The following is a 17,721-nucleotide window of genomic DNA, read 5'->3' on the forward strand; positions in this document are numbered from 1 at the left end:
TTCAAAGCATCCATAGATAAAACGGAAATATAGGCAGCCCATGTAGTCACACAGCATTGTTTTCATGCACAGTATTCCATACCAAGTGTGCGGTTTTAACCTTGGGTTTAGTGACGAGTGTGTCCCATGAGCAACCTTCGCAAGAGTGAGGCTTCATCGCTTCTGACAGCAGTCGAGTCATTGCAAATGCAGCGGGAGAGCAAAAGTGGTTTATTTTACGGTGCCATGAATTACCGGTCAGACTCCTGCGTTTGTGGGTGCCTATAGAGGCGTGAAAGGAACAGGTCCCAGCAGAGGACTGTATGAGTGTGTGCCCGTCTGCACCTAACCCTATCAGACAGAGTCCTTCTTTGATCACTTTTCCTTATCTCTTGGTCAACCCATGTTGCCATCATGTTGGAGAATATTTCCCTTGACATATGTGATTACTTCTGTTACAGACACTTGTGTGTATCATGGTGCTTTAAAAATAAAGGGAAACCAAACTTCAAAAAAAGTATTTGTCATATTTTGTAACAAAACACATTCATCTAGGATATTAAAATGTCCAAGACCAGATGCACATATTGGTTTATCAATTTTTTCATTCATTTACTTTTTTATTGACTGTTTGTACAAACTGATCATGTAAACATTTAGAAGAAATTATCAAATGTGAATGCTGAGATTTAAAAATACTTAGCTGGTTAAACAAAATGACTATATACTTCCAAGCTCTTCAGCTTTCAATGCTATATATGATGCAATGTACATTATGTTAAACAAATATGTTATATTTAATAATTAAATATGCATGTGTTCAGCAATATAAACTAATATAACCAGCCTGATAACCTTATGGCCTTTATGTAACAGAAATACATTAGTTTAAAACACAATTATAAAAATACAAGACAATATTTGAGAAAGTGTAGATGAAGATGTTCATGTCTTTCAGGTTTACCATAAACAACTGGATTATGTCATCTAGTAAAGGATATAAAGCATGTACATATATCTGAAATAAACATAAACATTGCATGATTTAAAATGTTTATTTGTTTTGCAATAGGCTATGATTAATCAGAGCATTAATAACTCGCTTAAGTTTTAATGTGTGTTCCTTGTTTAGGCTTTGTTCTATCAGCTCCTGTGAAGTACAGAATACAGCTTCTCAATGAACTTCTTGAACCTTCTTGTAAGTTCTTCGTGCCTTAGGGGACTTTGAGACCCCCGAGAAAGCTAGCTTTGTTGTTTTTCGTCATCATTAATATGCATAAACTTGCAGAGATCCATTCTCCTCACTCATTTCTTTGTAGACAAGCTTCAGCAAAATTCTCACAAGTAGACTCACTTGTATGAATATATAACACATAATATCCAAATCACTCAAGTCTAAAATCTCTAGTTCGCATAACCACCCACACACGGTAAAAGTAAACCGTTAACATTTTTATTTTTTTTGCCTGCACTGCCAAAATTTACTGGCGTTCAAATGTATACCGGGCATTTTAACATTGACGTAACCTCACATTTGGAATAGATGTTGAAACAAACTTCAGAACACAGACTTTACGCACATAGCCAGGTGGGTTGCGTATTGGTGTCTTTCGCTTTGGTATGTTCGCTCTCTTTCTGTGTTTTTTTAGATCATCCCCAGCTTGTCGTGTCAGTACCCTTACGTAATCTCAGTGGGGACTTTGCATTCTGCATGCTTACAAATCACTCAGCAATCTCTCAGCAATAAATAAAACCACGGTGTAGTTGAGTAGTTGAATCATTTACTACTTTGAAATTCACACCCTCGCTGCTCCTTACCAGCTCAAAGTTCTACAGCCAAAACCATCTCTCGCGATTCTATGAAGGTCGATTTACTAGATACATTGTCTTATTTGAGCTAATCTAAAATCGACACTTTCCATTATTAGATCATTTTTAATATCATTGAGTACAAAAATCGAAAAACCACACTGCAGAAACTGCACTGCTCGTCCAAACCGGTGGGTCTCGTTTGTGACAGGTGTATCTAGAAGAGCGGGACAAGCAGGTGTATCAGGAAGTAAAAAAAAAAACAGCAAAAAAGAAAGACGTTTACAGAAAGCAGAGCTTTCTCGAGCAGGCCTGCATAAGCGACTTAATATTACAGTATTAATGTCATCCTGAGCGACACGTTAAAATAATGGTGCAAAGTACTGTTCGGTATACGAAACTACCATCTGAGACTCAGGATGAAATAGAAACCGGTGAGGCTGGCAGCGATGAAGACAGAGTGACTATCTACACAAAGCAGTGAGTGATACACGAAACGAGTCGGTGTGTTTAAGCCGAGCAGTATTGGGAAAAAAAGCATATGGTTTGTTCAACCTGCTGTTATTGTAGCCATTTACCACATCCCACGAACTAAGTAAAAACTTATTATTCGTGCTCAAATAGTCGAAATCGTGTACGTGTGCGTAGAAATGGCTTAAATGATTCCATTGACCCGACTACATGCTCAGGGGAAGAAATAAGCTATTCACTCGCGATAAATACTAGGATAGCCTACTCAGTGTAATCGCAGCTGGTTAAGATCACTTTTATACGTATGGCGTTTTTCACAGTAGACAATGGCACAAAGCAGCTTTGGTCCATGCTTAAGCCTAGCGATAAGGGGGAAATTAAATGAGATACGCTGAACTCACATGGATAGTGAGAGTCTTTTAACTATCAGTATCTGATCATCTCTTATAGTGTAGTAAGTCCACTGCTAATGTAATACGTCATTAAAGAACAAACCATTTCAATTTCTCCTCTCGTCTAGATTTTCAGTGTAGGCCTATAATAAAACAAAAATCCCAAGTTTCTTCAAGTTTTTTTTCCATATTCCACATTTTGTATAGAAGTATACAGTTTATGTTATACAATTGACTGTGGCTGAGGAAACTTGACTGCTACTATGGAATCTCATTCAGATACATACTCAGCAGTCATTTTATCTAGATCAAAGATATATATTGTTCTAGTTATTTTAAAGACTGAGCCACAAATAACACCCACAAGGCTCTACTTAAGTGTCCATCTCTGCCTTGGGATGCTTTGTTTTCAGCTTTGGTTACTGTGAAATCTTGTGGTAGCTGAGGGCATCAAAGTGATGGGCCATTCACAATGATCTTTTGGCCTTCTCATATATTCTGAGCAATAGAGGAAGGCAGAGTGACATATAGATCCATCAGGTTTCACTGGTCAAATTGCTTTGTTTCCACGTTTCATTCCTCTGAGAATGTCTGTCTCTCCAGCCTACAGAAGTTGTTCTTCTCTTTCTTCTTCCCTTGCTTGTTGTTCTTACGTCCCACAGGCCCACCAGAGGTCTGCAGATAGAGGTGGAGAAGAAAGACACATGGGTCCGGGTGGTGGTGGCCCTGGTTCTGCTCGGTGTAGTCTTGGTGTTCATGATTCTTGAGTGCGACGGATGGTGGTCAGACCCTGGAGGCCTCCAGGGTGCAGGATGCTACGGTTCCCACAGCATGGTCATGAAAACCCAAGATGAGCATGACCACCACCCCCACATGGGAGATGCTAAGACTGATGACCACAATGACGAAGATCATCATCATCATCATCATCATCACGACATTTCACTGTACCACCACGCCGTTGTCCTTACAGCCTCAGGTTTAGATTGATGTTTTTTTTTTATCTAAATGCTAATGTCTTGGCATCTTCATGACAGATGATAAGATAAATCACAAATCGTATTCTAGTCTGTCGCTGCATTGATAAGCTGGCGGTGTTTCCTGTGTCTGTAGCTAACTGCTCCAGGGTTGGCAAAGAGCTTCTTCAGGAGGGAGGAACCATAGTTGATGCAGCTGTTGCATCTCTACTCTGCTTAGGAGTTGTCCACCCACACACAGCAGGAATAGGTCAGTAAAATATCTTCCATATATCAATTACAAATCAAATAATTTAATGCTGTACAGTCATATCTAGAAATAACATGTTCCCATATTACAGTCTAATTTGTTTGAATTGACCATTTAGACCGTCAGACTTTGATGGTATTATATTTATCTGAGCTGGATTTACGTTTTCTGTGCCCGTGATGCAATTTCAGATTCAGCATGAGCAAACATTGGGTCTGCTTGGAAATGTTCTTTCAACATGCCACTGGTGATATTTGCATCTGAATTGTAGTGCTTTTTGGTCAAGCTCATAATCAGTATAACATTTTAAATTTGTAGTTTATGTTTAGTCAAGCACTTAAATAAAGTGGTATGAAAAGGCCATTAGAGGTGTGTGTGTTCCCAAAGTGGGAAAATCATTTGTGAAAGGTCACAGCAGATGCATAAAAAACACAGCTATTTCAACTTCCATAACAGAAGATCAAGTCCATTAAAGTAAAAACCCCAAGTTGCTTAAATAATATATAAATATTTGAACTTCTTACTTAAATGCATGGTTTTACTCTTACCAACTAGACCTGTAATTGTTTTTCAGAAGATTAATAGGGAACTATAAAGGATATTGTGCATAATGACCATTGATTATTCACTTAATATTATAACTCTTGGTTTTCTTGAAATGGCCTTGGAATAGTAAACCATAAATGAAAGAAAATAACTGATCCTTGCTACTTTGTGCTATGTTTTTAAATGAATAAATTGTTTGAGAAATTTTCACAGTCTTTTGTCTCTTAAGGTGGAGAATTCTCGGCTATTCTGTACAACCACACATCAGGATCACTAAAAGCCGTACATACAACTGGGCCACAGATGCCTTCAATGACTTATGGGATCCCATCTATACTGCAGGGTGTCAAAGAGCTGCACTCTCAATGGGGCCGTTCAGAATGGAGCAGTCTTTTCAAAGGCGCCATCGAGTTAGCGGAGGACGGCTTCCTCGTCGACAGCATCCTTGGCAGGGCCATGGAAGCCCACGAGGATGAAATCTCCACGTCCGATCTGTGCAACCTGTTCTGCGATGCGAACGGGCACTTGAAATCGGCCGGCATGCTGGCCTCCAACCGGAATCTCGCCGAGCTCTTGCGGGGCGCCAGCCTAAACGAGTCCCATTTCCAAGAAACTCTGGCCATGAAATTGGCTGAGGACCTCTCCCCGCACGAGAGGCCCGCTTTCTTTGCCGCCGTTCAACGCCGCCATGGAGAAATCAATGAGCCCCTTATCGCTGAGGGGGAGAAATACACTGTCCTTTCAGACACCTCCCCTCACACAGGCTTGATGCTATCTGTTATATTAGAGCAAATCAGGGAGCAAAGTCTGGCCTTTCAGGGAAGCAGAGATCTTAACAGCACTGCTGCCTCTTACGCCAACCTCTTTAACTCGACTCAGGGACTCAGCAAAACGGCTGAGACAAACCCGGACTCCTCCAAGTTATTTGGTCTCAACATGAGGAGAAGTCACATTGGCGTGCTGGACAGGCACGGTAGTTTTATCATCATGTCAGTTTCACTGAACACCACTTGGGGATCAAGGCGGCTCCTGCCGACCAGCGGGGTTATCCTCAGCAGCTTTACCGCAAACCTTTCGGGCTCACCTTACCTTAGCTTTCCGTTGGTTCTAAAGATCAGTACTGACAGTGACCCTCAGAGCGATGGTGACGAGGGAGACGACGAATTAGAAGTCATCGCTGTTGCGGGAGGACTTCCCGCCTTATTTAACGCTGCTGTTCTGCTACATAACAGGGTAGACTCTGGAATGTCTCCTGCGGAGGCTGTTTGCAGACCGCTTCTCCATCTGGAGCAGGGAATCTCATCAGAAGTTGCTGTTTGTCTGTCTGCCATCTCAAATGGCTCAGAGGTCTACATGCTGCTTCCACAGAGGGGCGGGGGCTTACAGGAGGTGGACGAGTGTACCGATGACACCGTGTCCATGCTGTTTCGGCTCCATGCGGACCACGTTAGCGCACACAGTGCCCCTGCTGCCACAGCCCATTCTGACGGCTATTGAAGGAGACTCAATTACCACGCCTTAGCAGTCAGACGCTGCAATTAATTATGAACTTTGGTGCACTTAACAATCCCTAATTCCTCCACAACAGGGGTATGCTGCTGTCTTCGATTTTGATAACCTGAGGAGAATCGGGTCAACGTGAATCAATCACTGAGTTAATCTCCACCCATTTACAGTCATCGGAAATGATGTCACCAATGTGTAATTACCTCTCACTCAATGTGTTATCAAAGGTCATCTGGGGAGAAAGTGTTTTGCAGAATGAGTCTAAGTGTGTTTTGCAGAACGAGCAAATGGCAAACTCAAAAAAAAAAAAGAAAAGCCATTAGGTTTGCTCCTCTTGCACGCGCCGCGGTTCAAAATCCGTTTGGCCACATGGACGGATGCCAATATAAACCTGCCTCCCGAGAGCCGCTTGCTCTTTACGTTAATTTAGACAGATGCTTGCAAGGTGTGTATATCGATGCCTCGGTTTGCATGCCTGGATCTTCTCAGAGTGCTGCCTAAGGGTTTACCTGCATCCCTCTCCCCCTTTGATAAATCCTGATTTTGCACACAGTGGGTGAATGGTCCACGCTGATGGAAAAATTGCTTTCCTCCGTGGCGCAGTAGCAAATTCGCCCCCTCAACCCTCTGATTGTAAAAGATGCGGGCCGTCTTTGTCGAAATCTGCCACAGCCGCTGCCTCTGATTTTAGCTCTCCTCTGCTTGGAGGTTCCAAATCACCTGGTGAGAAAATGCAATATGGAATATACTCTGGATCAGGCCATTGTGTTTCACAATGTGCCACGCCTGCTAAGTCCTATCTGTAATGCTGTGTTTAGGGTGAAACTGCTGTCCTAGATGTTACTGCTCAGAAAACAGCCTGTTGTCATGTAAGAAGACGATAATGGTAATCTGATTAGTAAAAAGATGCAGTGTCATTGCATCTTTATTATCATATTTTAGCCATCTGTGATGACACTAAAACTACACATCAGAAGTCTGGCTTTTTGTTTTGAAGAGCTTACTTTGTTTACAATATGTAATGATGCACTGAAACCACAATATGTAAATTAAAAGTCATTGTTTTTTGCACTTCATTATCTAATGCAAATAATGATGCTAATGTAATTGTGTTCTCTCTGTTGCGCTTAAGATTTTTCTGTATGGTCTGTAGTGAAAAATGTCAAGTAAACAGTCTGTTTTTCACGTTTTTCTAGACTTCAGTCCTTTTCCTTTCTCTGCTTATGATTTCTCCTGCAGTAATTTTGAGTACTGCTGTATCACAGCACTACTTCAGCACTACTACAGTATGTCAGCATGCTGCAGCATTCGCCTGCCACTCTGCTTTCAGTGGCTGCAGGCCCTATGAATATTCAGATTGTGTCTTAATTAAAATGTTCCGTTTGTCTCCGCCCCTTTGGCATGTTGTGACTGGGCTTCTGCCAGCTTGGCCTCCTGCTGAGATACTGTCACATAGAATCTAGTCAAGAATACCAGATAATGAATATCGAATAAGTTGGGAATTTCAGAACAGTGTAGAAACCGTATCCATTAATTTCCTATCTCTAAACACCAAAGGTTTTCCTTGTAAGACTCTTATGGGACTCTTACACAGATTTTTTTACCCAAGAAAAATTGGTGACATGAAGGACAGAATCAAAAAGCCTTAAACAACACCAAGTGATACAACCAGTTGTATATTTGCAATGTTAATTTGAAACGACTTTGGCTCACCTGAGGTAGAATGTCTGGCATTGGAAAATAGTGCATCTGGAAGGTACAGTCTGAGACTCAGTGAGAAAGTATCATCAAAAAGAGAAGCTTTACAAATCTCCGAGCATCTTAATAATTGTGGCCTTAGTATTGGATTATTTGTATCAGTGTAGATTAAAAGTTCAACAGGCAGTGCCTCCAGCAAAAGTATGCTAGCAAGTAATCTGTTGACATGGCTTGGAGCGCATCTTTTCTGTGTCGAGATGCCTCTTTCTGTTAGCTTCTTGCCATTCACTCATATCAGCAGGAGAGGTTTAAAATGAGACCTCTGCTCCGCTGAGATTCTCCCAGCCAGTTACTAATAGCTACTGAGCAGTGTTGTTAGGTGACTGGTTTTGTATGCATGCGTTGCACGAATGTGATCAGATCTGTAGAAAGTGTCGCCTTTCTGGGCATATGAGGAAAATAGCTGTGATGTATTTCTTCGGTTTTTATGGCTTCCTCAGCGTCCCTGTGCTACACTCCATCGCTACACCACTCCGCTCACCTGCTATTATTTTAAAGGGAAGCAGACGAGGATTTTTGCAACGTGACAGGACCGTGGGGAACGTGTAGCTGAGAAGGGAATCGGCGCGATATCCATATTCGGCCTGCCGTAGATGGGCATAAACTGCTAGATTAATTCATGCAGAAGGCGTCTCGTATCTTGCGGGGGGGGGGGGGGGGGGGGTTGAATTTGTTTTTGGTTGTGGGAGGCCACGGTTTGTTAGGCAGATAATCCCCACACTGCATGTGGAAATGGGGAATTAATGCATATGAAACGGATATGCTCGGAGAGCTCGTCTGTATCGGATGCATCATAATTGGCAGTCAGCGATTCCATGCGGACGAGGATCTCTGCCATCGTCATAATAGCAGTTTAATTTAGAATCGCTATGATCTACAAACCCATGCAGTACGTGTTCACACTGAATGTCTACCTGTTTCTAATACCTGTTTCTTGATGTCTTGGCCATTAGGACGCTGATTATAGAAGGAATACTTTGATTACTGCTTGGTCGCTAAGCAATAAAAGGGTGTGGGGTGATTGTAAATGTGTTTCCCGGGTGGCAACCACCGTAGCTGAAGGGGAACGCAGCATGAATACAACATGACTTCAGCCTTCTTCGTACTTGTCAACTGGTTCTGTAGGGAAATGCTCGTCTAACTGCAGAGCATTAGCAAGAAGCCTGCCACGACGCTTTTTTCCGCAAAAACGAGCAGGACTGACACCTCGCGCACATACACGTCAAAAGGCCGCGCTCACCGGACGAACACACAGCACGCCGCGCGACTTGTCCCGCTCCTTTACAGGGCCTTCTTCCAAACGTCAGCAAGCAAAATGCTCTAGTACCTTCTGTGAGCACCGAAGTCAAAATTGTTTTTTATGACATAAGGAGCAAGCGTGCCGCTGGGACATGGCGGTCCACAGATAAAGTGTGTACTGCGCTTATCTGCTGGAGAAAGCTCCAGGTAGGAGCGCGCTGAAGGCATTGCTGCCATCGCCGTAAACAGCGGCCGTGTCAACACCACACGGAGCTTGGCTTCCCAGCGCCGCAGCGGTGCGAGAGCCGAGTGTAGGACAAATTATTTATATGCTCTTCTCCTCCGAGGCCTAACCTGGCACTCTCCCATCTCCTCAATATACTGGAGCATGACGCCAGTCCGCGTGCCTCCATTAAGGACTGAAGCATAGGCCGCCATGTTTCCCGACAAGCGTCTCGCTTGAGGAACACTCTGGGGAGGGGGAGGGGGTTAAGAGATAGAAACTACTTTGATAAAGAAAAAATAAAATGTTTATTTGTTTTATCGGTTGGTAATGCATTAAAAGGTACCCATCTGACCTGATCCGCTCCAGGTAAATACAACAGCAAATATGAGGTTATTCATCTGAGGTTTGTTACTTTTTTTTTCTTTCTTTTTCTTTTTTTTTCTAGAAAAAACACAAAACAAATAAATAACAAAAAACCTGTTCTTGGCAATGGACTCTCCTATTCCGTCTGTACAGGGACTATCAGCAATTCTGCCAAGGCATTAAAATGCAATCCAAAGTACAGTCAGACATTCCACAGAAAACAACTATACGTTACATATCGTATCACGTAGCTATACTTATTTATATAAAAAAATGTACAGTATCACATTTTTGTGTCTCAGTGCAAGTTTAGGAAAAAATTAAGAAAAAAACTTTTGCCTTCCCATATTCTCCTATGAGCCAGCTTTGCTAATGTCATCCGAACCCCAAAGTTGTTTTGGTCATTTAAGTTTTCAGAGAACAATAAATAATTACATGATACATTTGTACTGTCAAATAGCAGCAGCATGTTCATCTCGAACAACAGTGCAATACTGTTACTGCCATCATTACGAACAACAGTGCAATACTGTTACTGCCATCGTTACGAACAACAGTGCAATACTGTTACTGCCATCGTTACGAACAACAGTGCAATACTGTTACTGCCATCGTTACGAACAACAGTGCAATACTGTTACCGCCACAAACCACCCCAAAATACCAGTAATATGGAAAAAAACAACTATCATAGTAATCTGATTAACAACAGCAACAACGACAACAAAAAAAATCTCAAACAAACCCCCCCCAAATAAACAAACAAACAGCCCTCAGGTGTATGTACATGTCCTCTTAGTCTGATGTTATTTACAGTTTAGCGTCGAGTTCTCTGGCTTTGTTTTCCTTACTTTTTTTTTGTTTTTTATTCCAAAGGGAGGAGTGAGAAGGCAAAGAAGTGTCCGAGCAGAGGGGTGTTGTTGGGGGGGGGACGGGGGGACGTGGAGGTGGGGGGTACACTATCAGCTGGTGCAGATGCTGTTGATGGTGATGATGGCTGGGTCCACCAGGCCCATCTCCTCGTGCTCGTTGACACAGAGCTGGTAGCCGCAGCCCCGGCGCCGTTTCAGAGGCGTGATCTTGGCGTCGGGCTTGGCGCGCGGTGGAGGCAGCAGGAAGCCCACGCTGCCAGCAATCAGCATGTGCCAGATGCTGTGGATGTAGAAGTAGTTCTCCTCGGTCTCTACGAAGGCGTAGAGGGCCACGGCCGAGGCGGCGATCATGGTCCCAGGGAACAGGAAGAAGACCCAACGCTTCCAGGTGGGCGGGTAGCACCGGCGGCGACGGATGGTGCGCACGGTCTGAAAAATGCGCGTACGCATGCACACACACACACACACACATACACACACACACACACATATAAACCCAAGAGTATAAGAGCAGTGGGTAATGTGCCATTTACATAAACAACATATTTCATTGATTACAAATGTCAGTCAGTATGGTTAAGGCTCAAATAATAATGTAATAATGAATAAAGAATAATGTCTGTATAATGTAATAATATATCACCAAGAATGTGTAATTTATGACTTTTCCAATTTCAGAATATTACCTTGATTGATTTAGTGACTGACTGATTGATCCATCAATCAATAGACCAACTGATCGATCAATCAGTTTTAACTTTATTGTCCCCAAAGGGCAATTTGGCTTGTGGTCAGCCATCAACCACACACAAAGAAGAGAGCATCACAATAATATCTATAAGGACACGGACACGCAACATATACAGTAGATACCATCATAACATGATATCTTGAGTGCACATACCAATGATTATGCTCAAACTTTAAAATCATCACATATGTAGGTTACCGGACCATCCAAATGAGAGATTCCAAGTTGCTTCACCATTATCTACATGTCATGAATCTATAGCCACACAGTACTTCAGTATCCATGGAGCCAGATAAGAGAACTGACCAGCAGCATTGCTGGAGACCACTCCATGTCCACGTCACATGTGCTGCCTCCCTCGACACCACAAACTCCATTATTCCCTCTCACCCAGGCTTTCATTGCCTGCCATTATCGGTAATGCAAGCTCTTCCTGCCGGACCAGTTCTCACACGAGCACTCACTGCTTCGGGATGAAATCTACCTCCTTCACAGCTTCCCACAGCGCGTGGCGTTCCTTGCCCCGCCCTGCTGCCACAGTACGGACTAGTTCAATTGTGGCTCGACCCCTTTTGCGATGCTAATGCAACATTTGAAGGTGGCAGATAAGCTGCGGCCGCTTCCCTCTCGACGTCCTTACGCTGGTAGCTTTAACCAGTGCGCGGCCTTGCCAAAGGCTCGGCGGACAGACCGGGGCGGCTGTCCCCAGACGCTACAGCAGGGAAAAAGCGTTACGCTGTCCTTCTGGGTATTGTGATCTACTTCCACTCTCTACTCCTCAGTGATCGCTCTGTTCAACAGCAGAACCAGTCTCTTGCCGGAGGTGAAAAATCCATGGGCAGACAGAGGCTGTCCCTCACAAGTTCCCTAGTCCATCTCAGAGTGTGGAATGAGTGGTGTGAAACATCCTCGGCCGTCATCCATTCGACAGGCTGTAATTACCCCAATCAAACAATTACAATAGCCATTACTTTGGATCTTCAGAGAAGGACAGACTGCCTCACTTAGATGTTTCATGACATATAATGAAGCTAACAGCATTAAAAAAAAGTTAAAAAATTCCATGAGAAAAGTGGAAAAAATGGACAAACATTTAAGTAGCCAATTAGCATTCAATTAAACTCAACTCATCTTTGTATGTAGATAATAAAAATAGTTTATGAGACATATTATTCAATATACTCTGAATCACTCAGGAATTTTATTGGGTAACACTTTCTGAAGGCTACATGACACCTACAGAAGCCATTCCTTGACAACTGACTTAAACATACATAAACATTTAAGAATGCCGCTGAAAAGAAGCCGTCATAAAAGCTGCTTTTGTCAACTTTGATGTCAAGTTCACATAACAACTGTGTCAAGTGATACAGTTTTTGGGTGACATTAGAATGCGTCATGACACTGAGTGGAGTGAAATGACAGCACATGATGACAACAGACTGCAGCTCAGCAGTTTTTTTGGTATGATGACATAATGCTGAGGACACAGAACAGTCAGAAATGTGGCTGCCGGTAAAACACAAGTGAGGAGATGCTCTGTAATATCTCCTGCAGTTGTTCTGTATGTTTATGTAAATGATCATGTTTATGTCCGTTGTCATGAAAGGTTTATGTAGGTGTACATCATATAACCTTTTAAACAGTGTCCTTCATAAATGAGTCAGCCTTTTTGTAACTAATATAAAAGATGTATAGTCTGGAACCCCCAGACTCTGACGAGGTTAAACTAATAACTAATAATCATTTATTATTGTCCATTTACAATTTAACTGTAAACAGAAACATTCCCCATTTTCACTTATAGCGAACTGCTATATCAAGAAACAGGAAAATTGCCTTTCACACCATGACAGTAACGTTAGACGCACTGTGCAGTTATACTTAAAACCTCAGCTACTGTCTCCGCACTGCTGCAGAACCCTCCAGCTCTCTTATACATATGCCTCTATTAGTCAAGTAGGTCTTTCCTGTCAGTACAACACAGAGGAACCTTGACAGTTATTATATTTTCTATGGAAAAGCAGGTTTTTTTGATGGTATCTCCAATGGTTTGTCAGCTTCGCTTCACCCTTCTTCATCTTCACACCCACGCAGCCGCCATGCTATGTGCTATGTCCAACCAGGGGTCCCCCCAGCCCCCTCCTGTCCTGTCCACACAGCGGTACAAAAGTCTTCTCCTGCTTTCCTCTTTCATTGCTGAAGTTTTGACATGGCGTGCATCTCCAGTACAGGCTGCGCCTCCCTGCTACGCTTGGCTACGAGTCCTGCATGCATGCCAGAGTGCCTCCTCCCGCCTAGTCCAGAATGCAGAACATATCCATTTAACAGGCGACGGCTGACTTGAACTGTTCTACGTGGTGGCACTGTCTGGGTCTCGCTCCTCGTGGTTGGCTGCGTGCCTTGTGCCAGAAGTGTCATCTGAGAATGATGCCCATATCTCATGCACCGTACAAGACTGCTCACACCCGAAACACTGGGAAAACCCCGAACACAAATTCATCTCTCACATCTGAGAATCTTTCATATCTGCACAACAGGACTTTTTCCTACCATGCTGAGAACCTAATATCTCACTCTGAAACCCAATTGTCATGTTTATTGAGCTGGTTTATGAGAACTGACAGCATAGCAAATTGCTGTAAGGACAACTGAGCTCAGAACAAAATAACTGGCTTCCTTAAAGACCAATGCATTTTTTTGTTACCTAAATGTTTAATCTTTGTTAGAATTGTATGCCGTCTGTTGCACCATGCAACTGCTTAGATAACTGAAGTTATATTAATAAAGTTGTATTTAATAGATCTTCCTCAGAAGACTTACACAGAGATACAGAGAACATTGATAAAAAGTCTATCTCTTACATGAAGACTAATTCGTATAAAGTTAATAAATGGATCTTTGGATCTGGGAAATATCTGTGATTGTCCTGTACTAACAAAAAGTTAAAACAATTTCATATGAGCGGACATATTTAAACCTTTAAAAGAAACAAGCCATATATTCTAGATCCCTGATACTAGATACAACCTGTCAGCAGAGTGTTTGACAAAATGACACATCAATGAAAAACAGCCTATTATTAGCCTATTAAAAAAAATATGTAAGTAGAAATATTACAAGTTTCACATGCTATGAATTTGTGTTCCATTATTAAATGTAGGTATGTTTTGTGGGGATTTCAATATACAAACATTATACCTTACATACATATCCCAAAATCTTTCCTCTATTCTCCCCTAACTCTCATTTTACATTAAATACAAGGAATTCATTTAATCATATTGAAGGTTATTGTTTAAAAGCTCAAAAATAGCCCGTTATGTCCATGGATACATGTATCTGGTATACACATTAGGTGCTCTTTGTCGCCTGTGTAGATGCTCGTAAAGGTTAGACATTAGTAGAATTACACTATTCATATGTACAGCTGGTTCACTACCGTTCACCAAATTTGTTAGGGGCCCAACCTAGACTGGGACGTATCAAGCCCCAAGCATCAAAATAACTGTGTGACCAAATACGATTCCTAGTCCAGTGAATAATATGATCATAGTTAAAAAATACCAGAATTCTACTTATTGGCTGAGCAGCTAGCAGGCTGGCCTATAAGAGGCTATTTGTCCAACTGACTGACTCCCATTGCTGTGTAAACGTGTACACAGAAGGAGTCTTATCTCAGTGCAGAAGCGAGCTAGCAGTTCTTAGCTAGCCTACATAAGGCAGTCAAAACTGCAATGAACACCTTTGTGTGCATGACTAATCACTTACCTAGGTACGAACCACGAACCTAGGTATGAATCATTTACCAAGGTTTGAATCACGTACCTACGAATGAATATGAATGAAAGCATCTTTGCCTAGTGGCTTTGCTGGCATGTCACGTGGGAGGTTAATAATGACTTTAATTGTGATAAGGTTTACTGTAATGTTATTAAACTAGTATATCACTGTTTTGTAAGTAAATTTATCCTCCTTAAGACTCATAAACATGCGATGCCACAGGTATATTTATTGGCCAGTTTTCTAGGTTGCCACTTTCAGCATTATTAAGAAATATGGGAGTCTGGAGGGTTTTGTTTCCCCTCACATCTACAAATCTGAATTTGAAAATGGGAACAGTAAAAATAATAATTATGGCTGTTGTGTTGTGTAGCCTACATTGCGTAAAATCTTACATCTCCAGACTTCCCAAACAGTAGTGACATGATTTGATCTGTGAGAAGTTAGCTAGATTTCCGATTGTGATGCTATATTTAGCAGCCGTTATACTTTGTTGCGGAGCTAGAATGAGCTGTGAGCGTATGACGTGAACTGAGACTACAGGGTGTCTCAAAAATAAGGAAACCCATATAACCCATATAAAATGAATATATTCTGTGAATATATAGGGTATTGTTCATCTTAAAGATTTATAAGAATTTATAAGAATTACTATTAATGTGGAATGTGCTAGAATTCAGACATATGTTTTAGTAAAAAGTCCATCAGAAATGAGAGAAAATGAAAAGACTGAACACTACCCTGTAGAACTCAGCTAGTGTTTGTGCCTGTGCACAAAAAGTGAGGTTTGTGTTGGCCACATTATGGATAAAAGTTTCTTCAAAATTATATTTTTAAATGAATACTGAAAAGTGCATACAAAAAGACACAGAACCTAGGCTTCAACTGGTATATAATACAAAGATACTAATATCAAAACCAGAGTGTCATACCCATTCAAACTATCTTTTTTTGGAATCTGATTATTCCGTTGTGGCAGCATAACAGACAAGCCCCTGTGTTTTCCATCAACACACCAGTCACAGCATCATGGTGGTGAATCATATCCTCACTTTGAATGCAAGTCGTGGAAGCTGAGCAAACAGCATCCACTAGCTTAAACTACCAGCCTGCGTGTCCTTCAGCTGTTAGTGTCCTTAGTACTGGTTTACTGGGGGTTCAAACCCAGCTCTGCCATGCTGCCATTGTCGGGCCCTTGAGTAAGATCTCCAGGGGTGTGATACGTGTTCATGTCTATATGAAAGATCAAAACATGCAATCATACAACATGCAAGCTGGAATAACAATGTTTGGCTGCACTGTTTGGTGTGAGAATGAACGCTGATGTGAGAGGGCCTGAATTCCTTTTAAGTGCTGGCTACCTGTGGCACTTGTGTTTTCAACACTACAGCTCTCCTTAATGTTCAAAATCTACCCTGTATAATAAATAATTGACTACATGAATTAAAAAATTTATGTAATTAAAGATAAATACATAACCAAATGACATCAAATAGTCTAACAAGGCAAAGCTGTTTATTCATGTAATTATGAAAGAATGGAGCCATGAAGAAATAAATGAAGTGTAAACAAAAATAGGTGGGCCACAGTTTTGAGGAATTAAACAGACCTTATAGTTAAAACAAGGGAACAATGTAATGGTGAAAACAATGCCAATCAGATAGTGGGGTACTAGGCCTACACATCTTCAGCAGTGTAATTTATTCTGTTATGATCATTTTTCATTTAGCAGACAATGCACACCTGAATTATATTAATGTAATATACACAGTTACTGGGCATCGCTGATCCTCTTGTTTGTATGAGCACAGCTAGCCAAGGTCATCCAAATATAGTGCTCCTTTTGACTCTGGCCCTGCAAACCTTCTTCTTTACATCCAGGGCACTTTGTTCTTGCCACTGCCACCTTTGACTTTCTCCGCATTTCTGGGTTTAGACCTCGTCCCTGTCATGATTGGCCCACGATTGGTCAGTTTACTTTTCTGATCCCTTTTTAATTCATAGTGTATAAAACATTTTAATTATCAATATGACACAACCCTGCATTGTAAAAGGTGGTTGGCCACACTAGTTACTGCATGTAACATAAAAGATTAGTAAAATTTTAACAGCAACAAAATCTTGGAAACAGCAGTCACGATCTTCAGGGAGAACCTGTGTTATAATTACCTTATTATAAGTCTTTCTATACAAGCGAGCACCTCCCTATTGTTCAAATGTGCACAAAGTAGAGACCCAAGGGGCGCGATGTTTTAACATTTATCAATGTGCTGTGACTGAAACCAACAACTCACAACGTACAACGTAGACTAATAATTTGGCACTCCACACCACAGATCATTTGCAAGATAGCTGTTAGGAACAGAGACACATTTCTTGACAGTAAGAAGCATTAAAACACTCAGGTTGTATGCGTCCTTTGGAGATTTCCTGGTGTTTCAGACGTACTTCTATGAAAAATGTTGTGCGTTGGACAGTAGCCCATTTAAACCATGCTTACCTGTCTAGATTTATTAGAGTGTTTAAATTATTAGTTTTTTTTAGATGTTAAATGCATTAAACTCAAGCTTTTTGTGGGTCAGTTTTCACATTCTCCGTCATATATTCTAAATCTGTAAGGCTATGTGTTTTACATTCATGATCCTGAATAACAGAATAAAGTGCACTGCAAAATGGAGAAATCCTGACATTTATTCATGGATATAGTACATTCAACAGAAGCTTTCATCAGCAAAATAGACTTTATCTCCCACCATCCTGAAGGGTCTGAGCGAGAGCAGATATTGATTGGATGACACA

The 17,721-nt window shown here is 41.6% G+C and overlaps 2 protein-coding genes across 3 annotated transcripts in view; one reads left to right on the forward strand and one right to left on the reverse strand.

The window, feature by feature from the left end:
• Positions 1 to 1,844: 1,844 nt before the first annotated feature.
• ggt6 (gamma-glutamyltransferase 6) lies at positions 1,845 to 7,120 on the forward strand. Its single transcript, XM_076997619.1, has 4 exons — positions 1,845 to 2,268; positions 3,314 to 3,630; positions 3,765 to 3,878; positions 4,654 to 7,120. Exons 1-4 carry the CDS (start codon positions 2,159 to 2,161, stop codon positions 5,919 to 5,921), a joined length of 1,809 nt encoding a protein of 602 aa, XP_076853734.1. The 5' UTR covers positions 1,845 to 2,158; the 3' UTR covers positions 5,922 to 7,120.
• Positions 7,121 to 9,461: 2,341 nt separating this feature from the next.
• The window catches only part of tmem8b (transmembrane protein 8B), a 100,801-nt gene continuing 92,541 nt past the window's right edge, over positions 9,462 to 17,721 (reverse strand). For both annotated transcript variants that reach the window (XM_076997620.1, XM_076997621.1), the window contains one exon: positions 9,462 to 10,817. In XM_076997620.1, the coding sequence (XP_076853735.1) occupies positions 10,479 to 10,817 (339 nt within the window). In that variant the 3' untranslated portion in view covers positions 9,462 to 10,478. The remainder of the gene's footprint in view (positions 10,818 to 17,721) is intronic.

The sequence above is a fragment of the Brachyhypopomus gauderio genome, chromosome 3, assembly GCF_052324685.1.
Source record: "Brachyhypopomus gauderio isolate BG-103 chromosome 3, BGAUD_0.2, whole genome shotgun sequence".
NCBI classification, from domain to species: domain Eukaryota; kingdom Metazoa; phylum Chordata; class Actinopteri; order Gymnotiformes; family Hypopomidae; genus Brachyhypopomus; species Brachyhypopomus gauderio.

What these genes read in the sequence shown, in the direction of transcription:
- ggt6 (XM_076997619.1), top strand. Translation starts at nt 2,159, where the DNA reads ATGGTGCAAAGTACTGTTCGGTATACGAAACTACCATCTGAGACTCAG. An exon ending in GTGACTATCTACACAAAGCA is followed by an intron (nt 2,269 to 3,313) that starts GTGAGTGATACA and finishes TACGTCCCACAG; the next exon opens with GCCCACCAGAGGTCTGCAGA. An exon ending in CCCACACACAGCAGGAATAG is followed by an intron (nt 3,879 to 4,653) that starts GTCAGTAAAATA and finishes TTGTCTCTTAAG; the next exon opens with GTGGAGAATTCTCGGCTATT.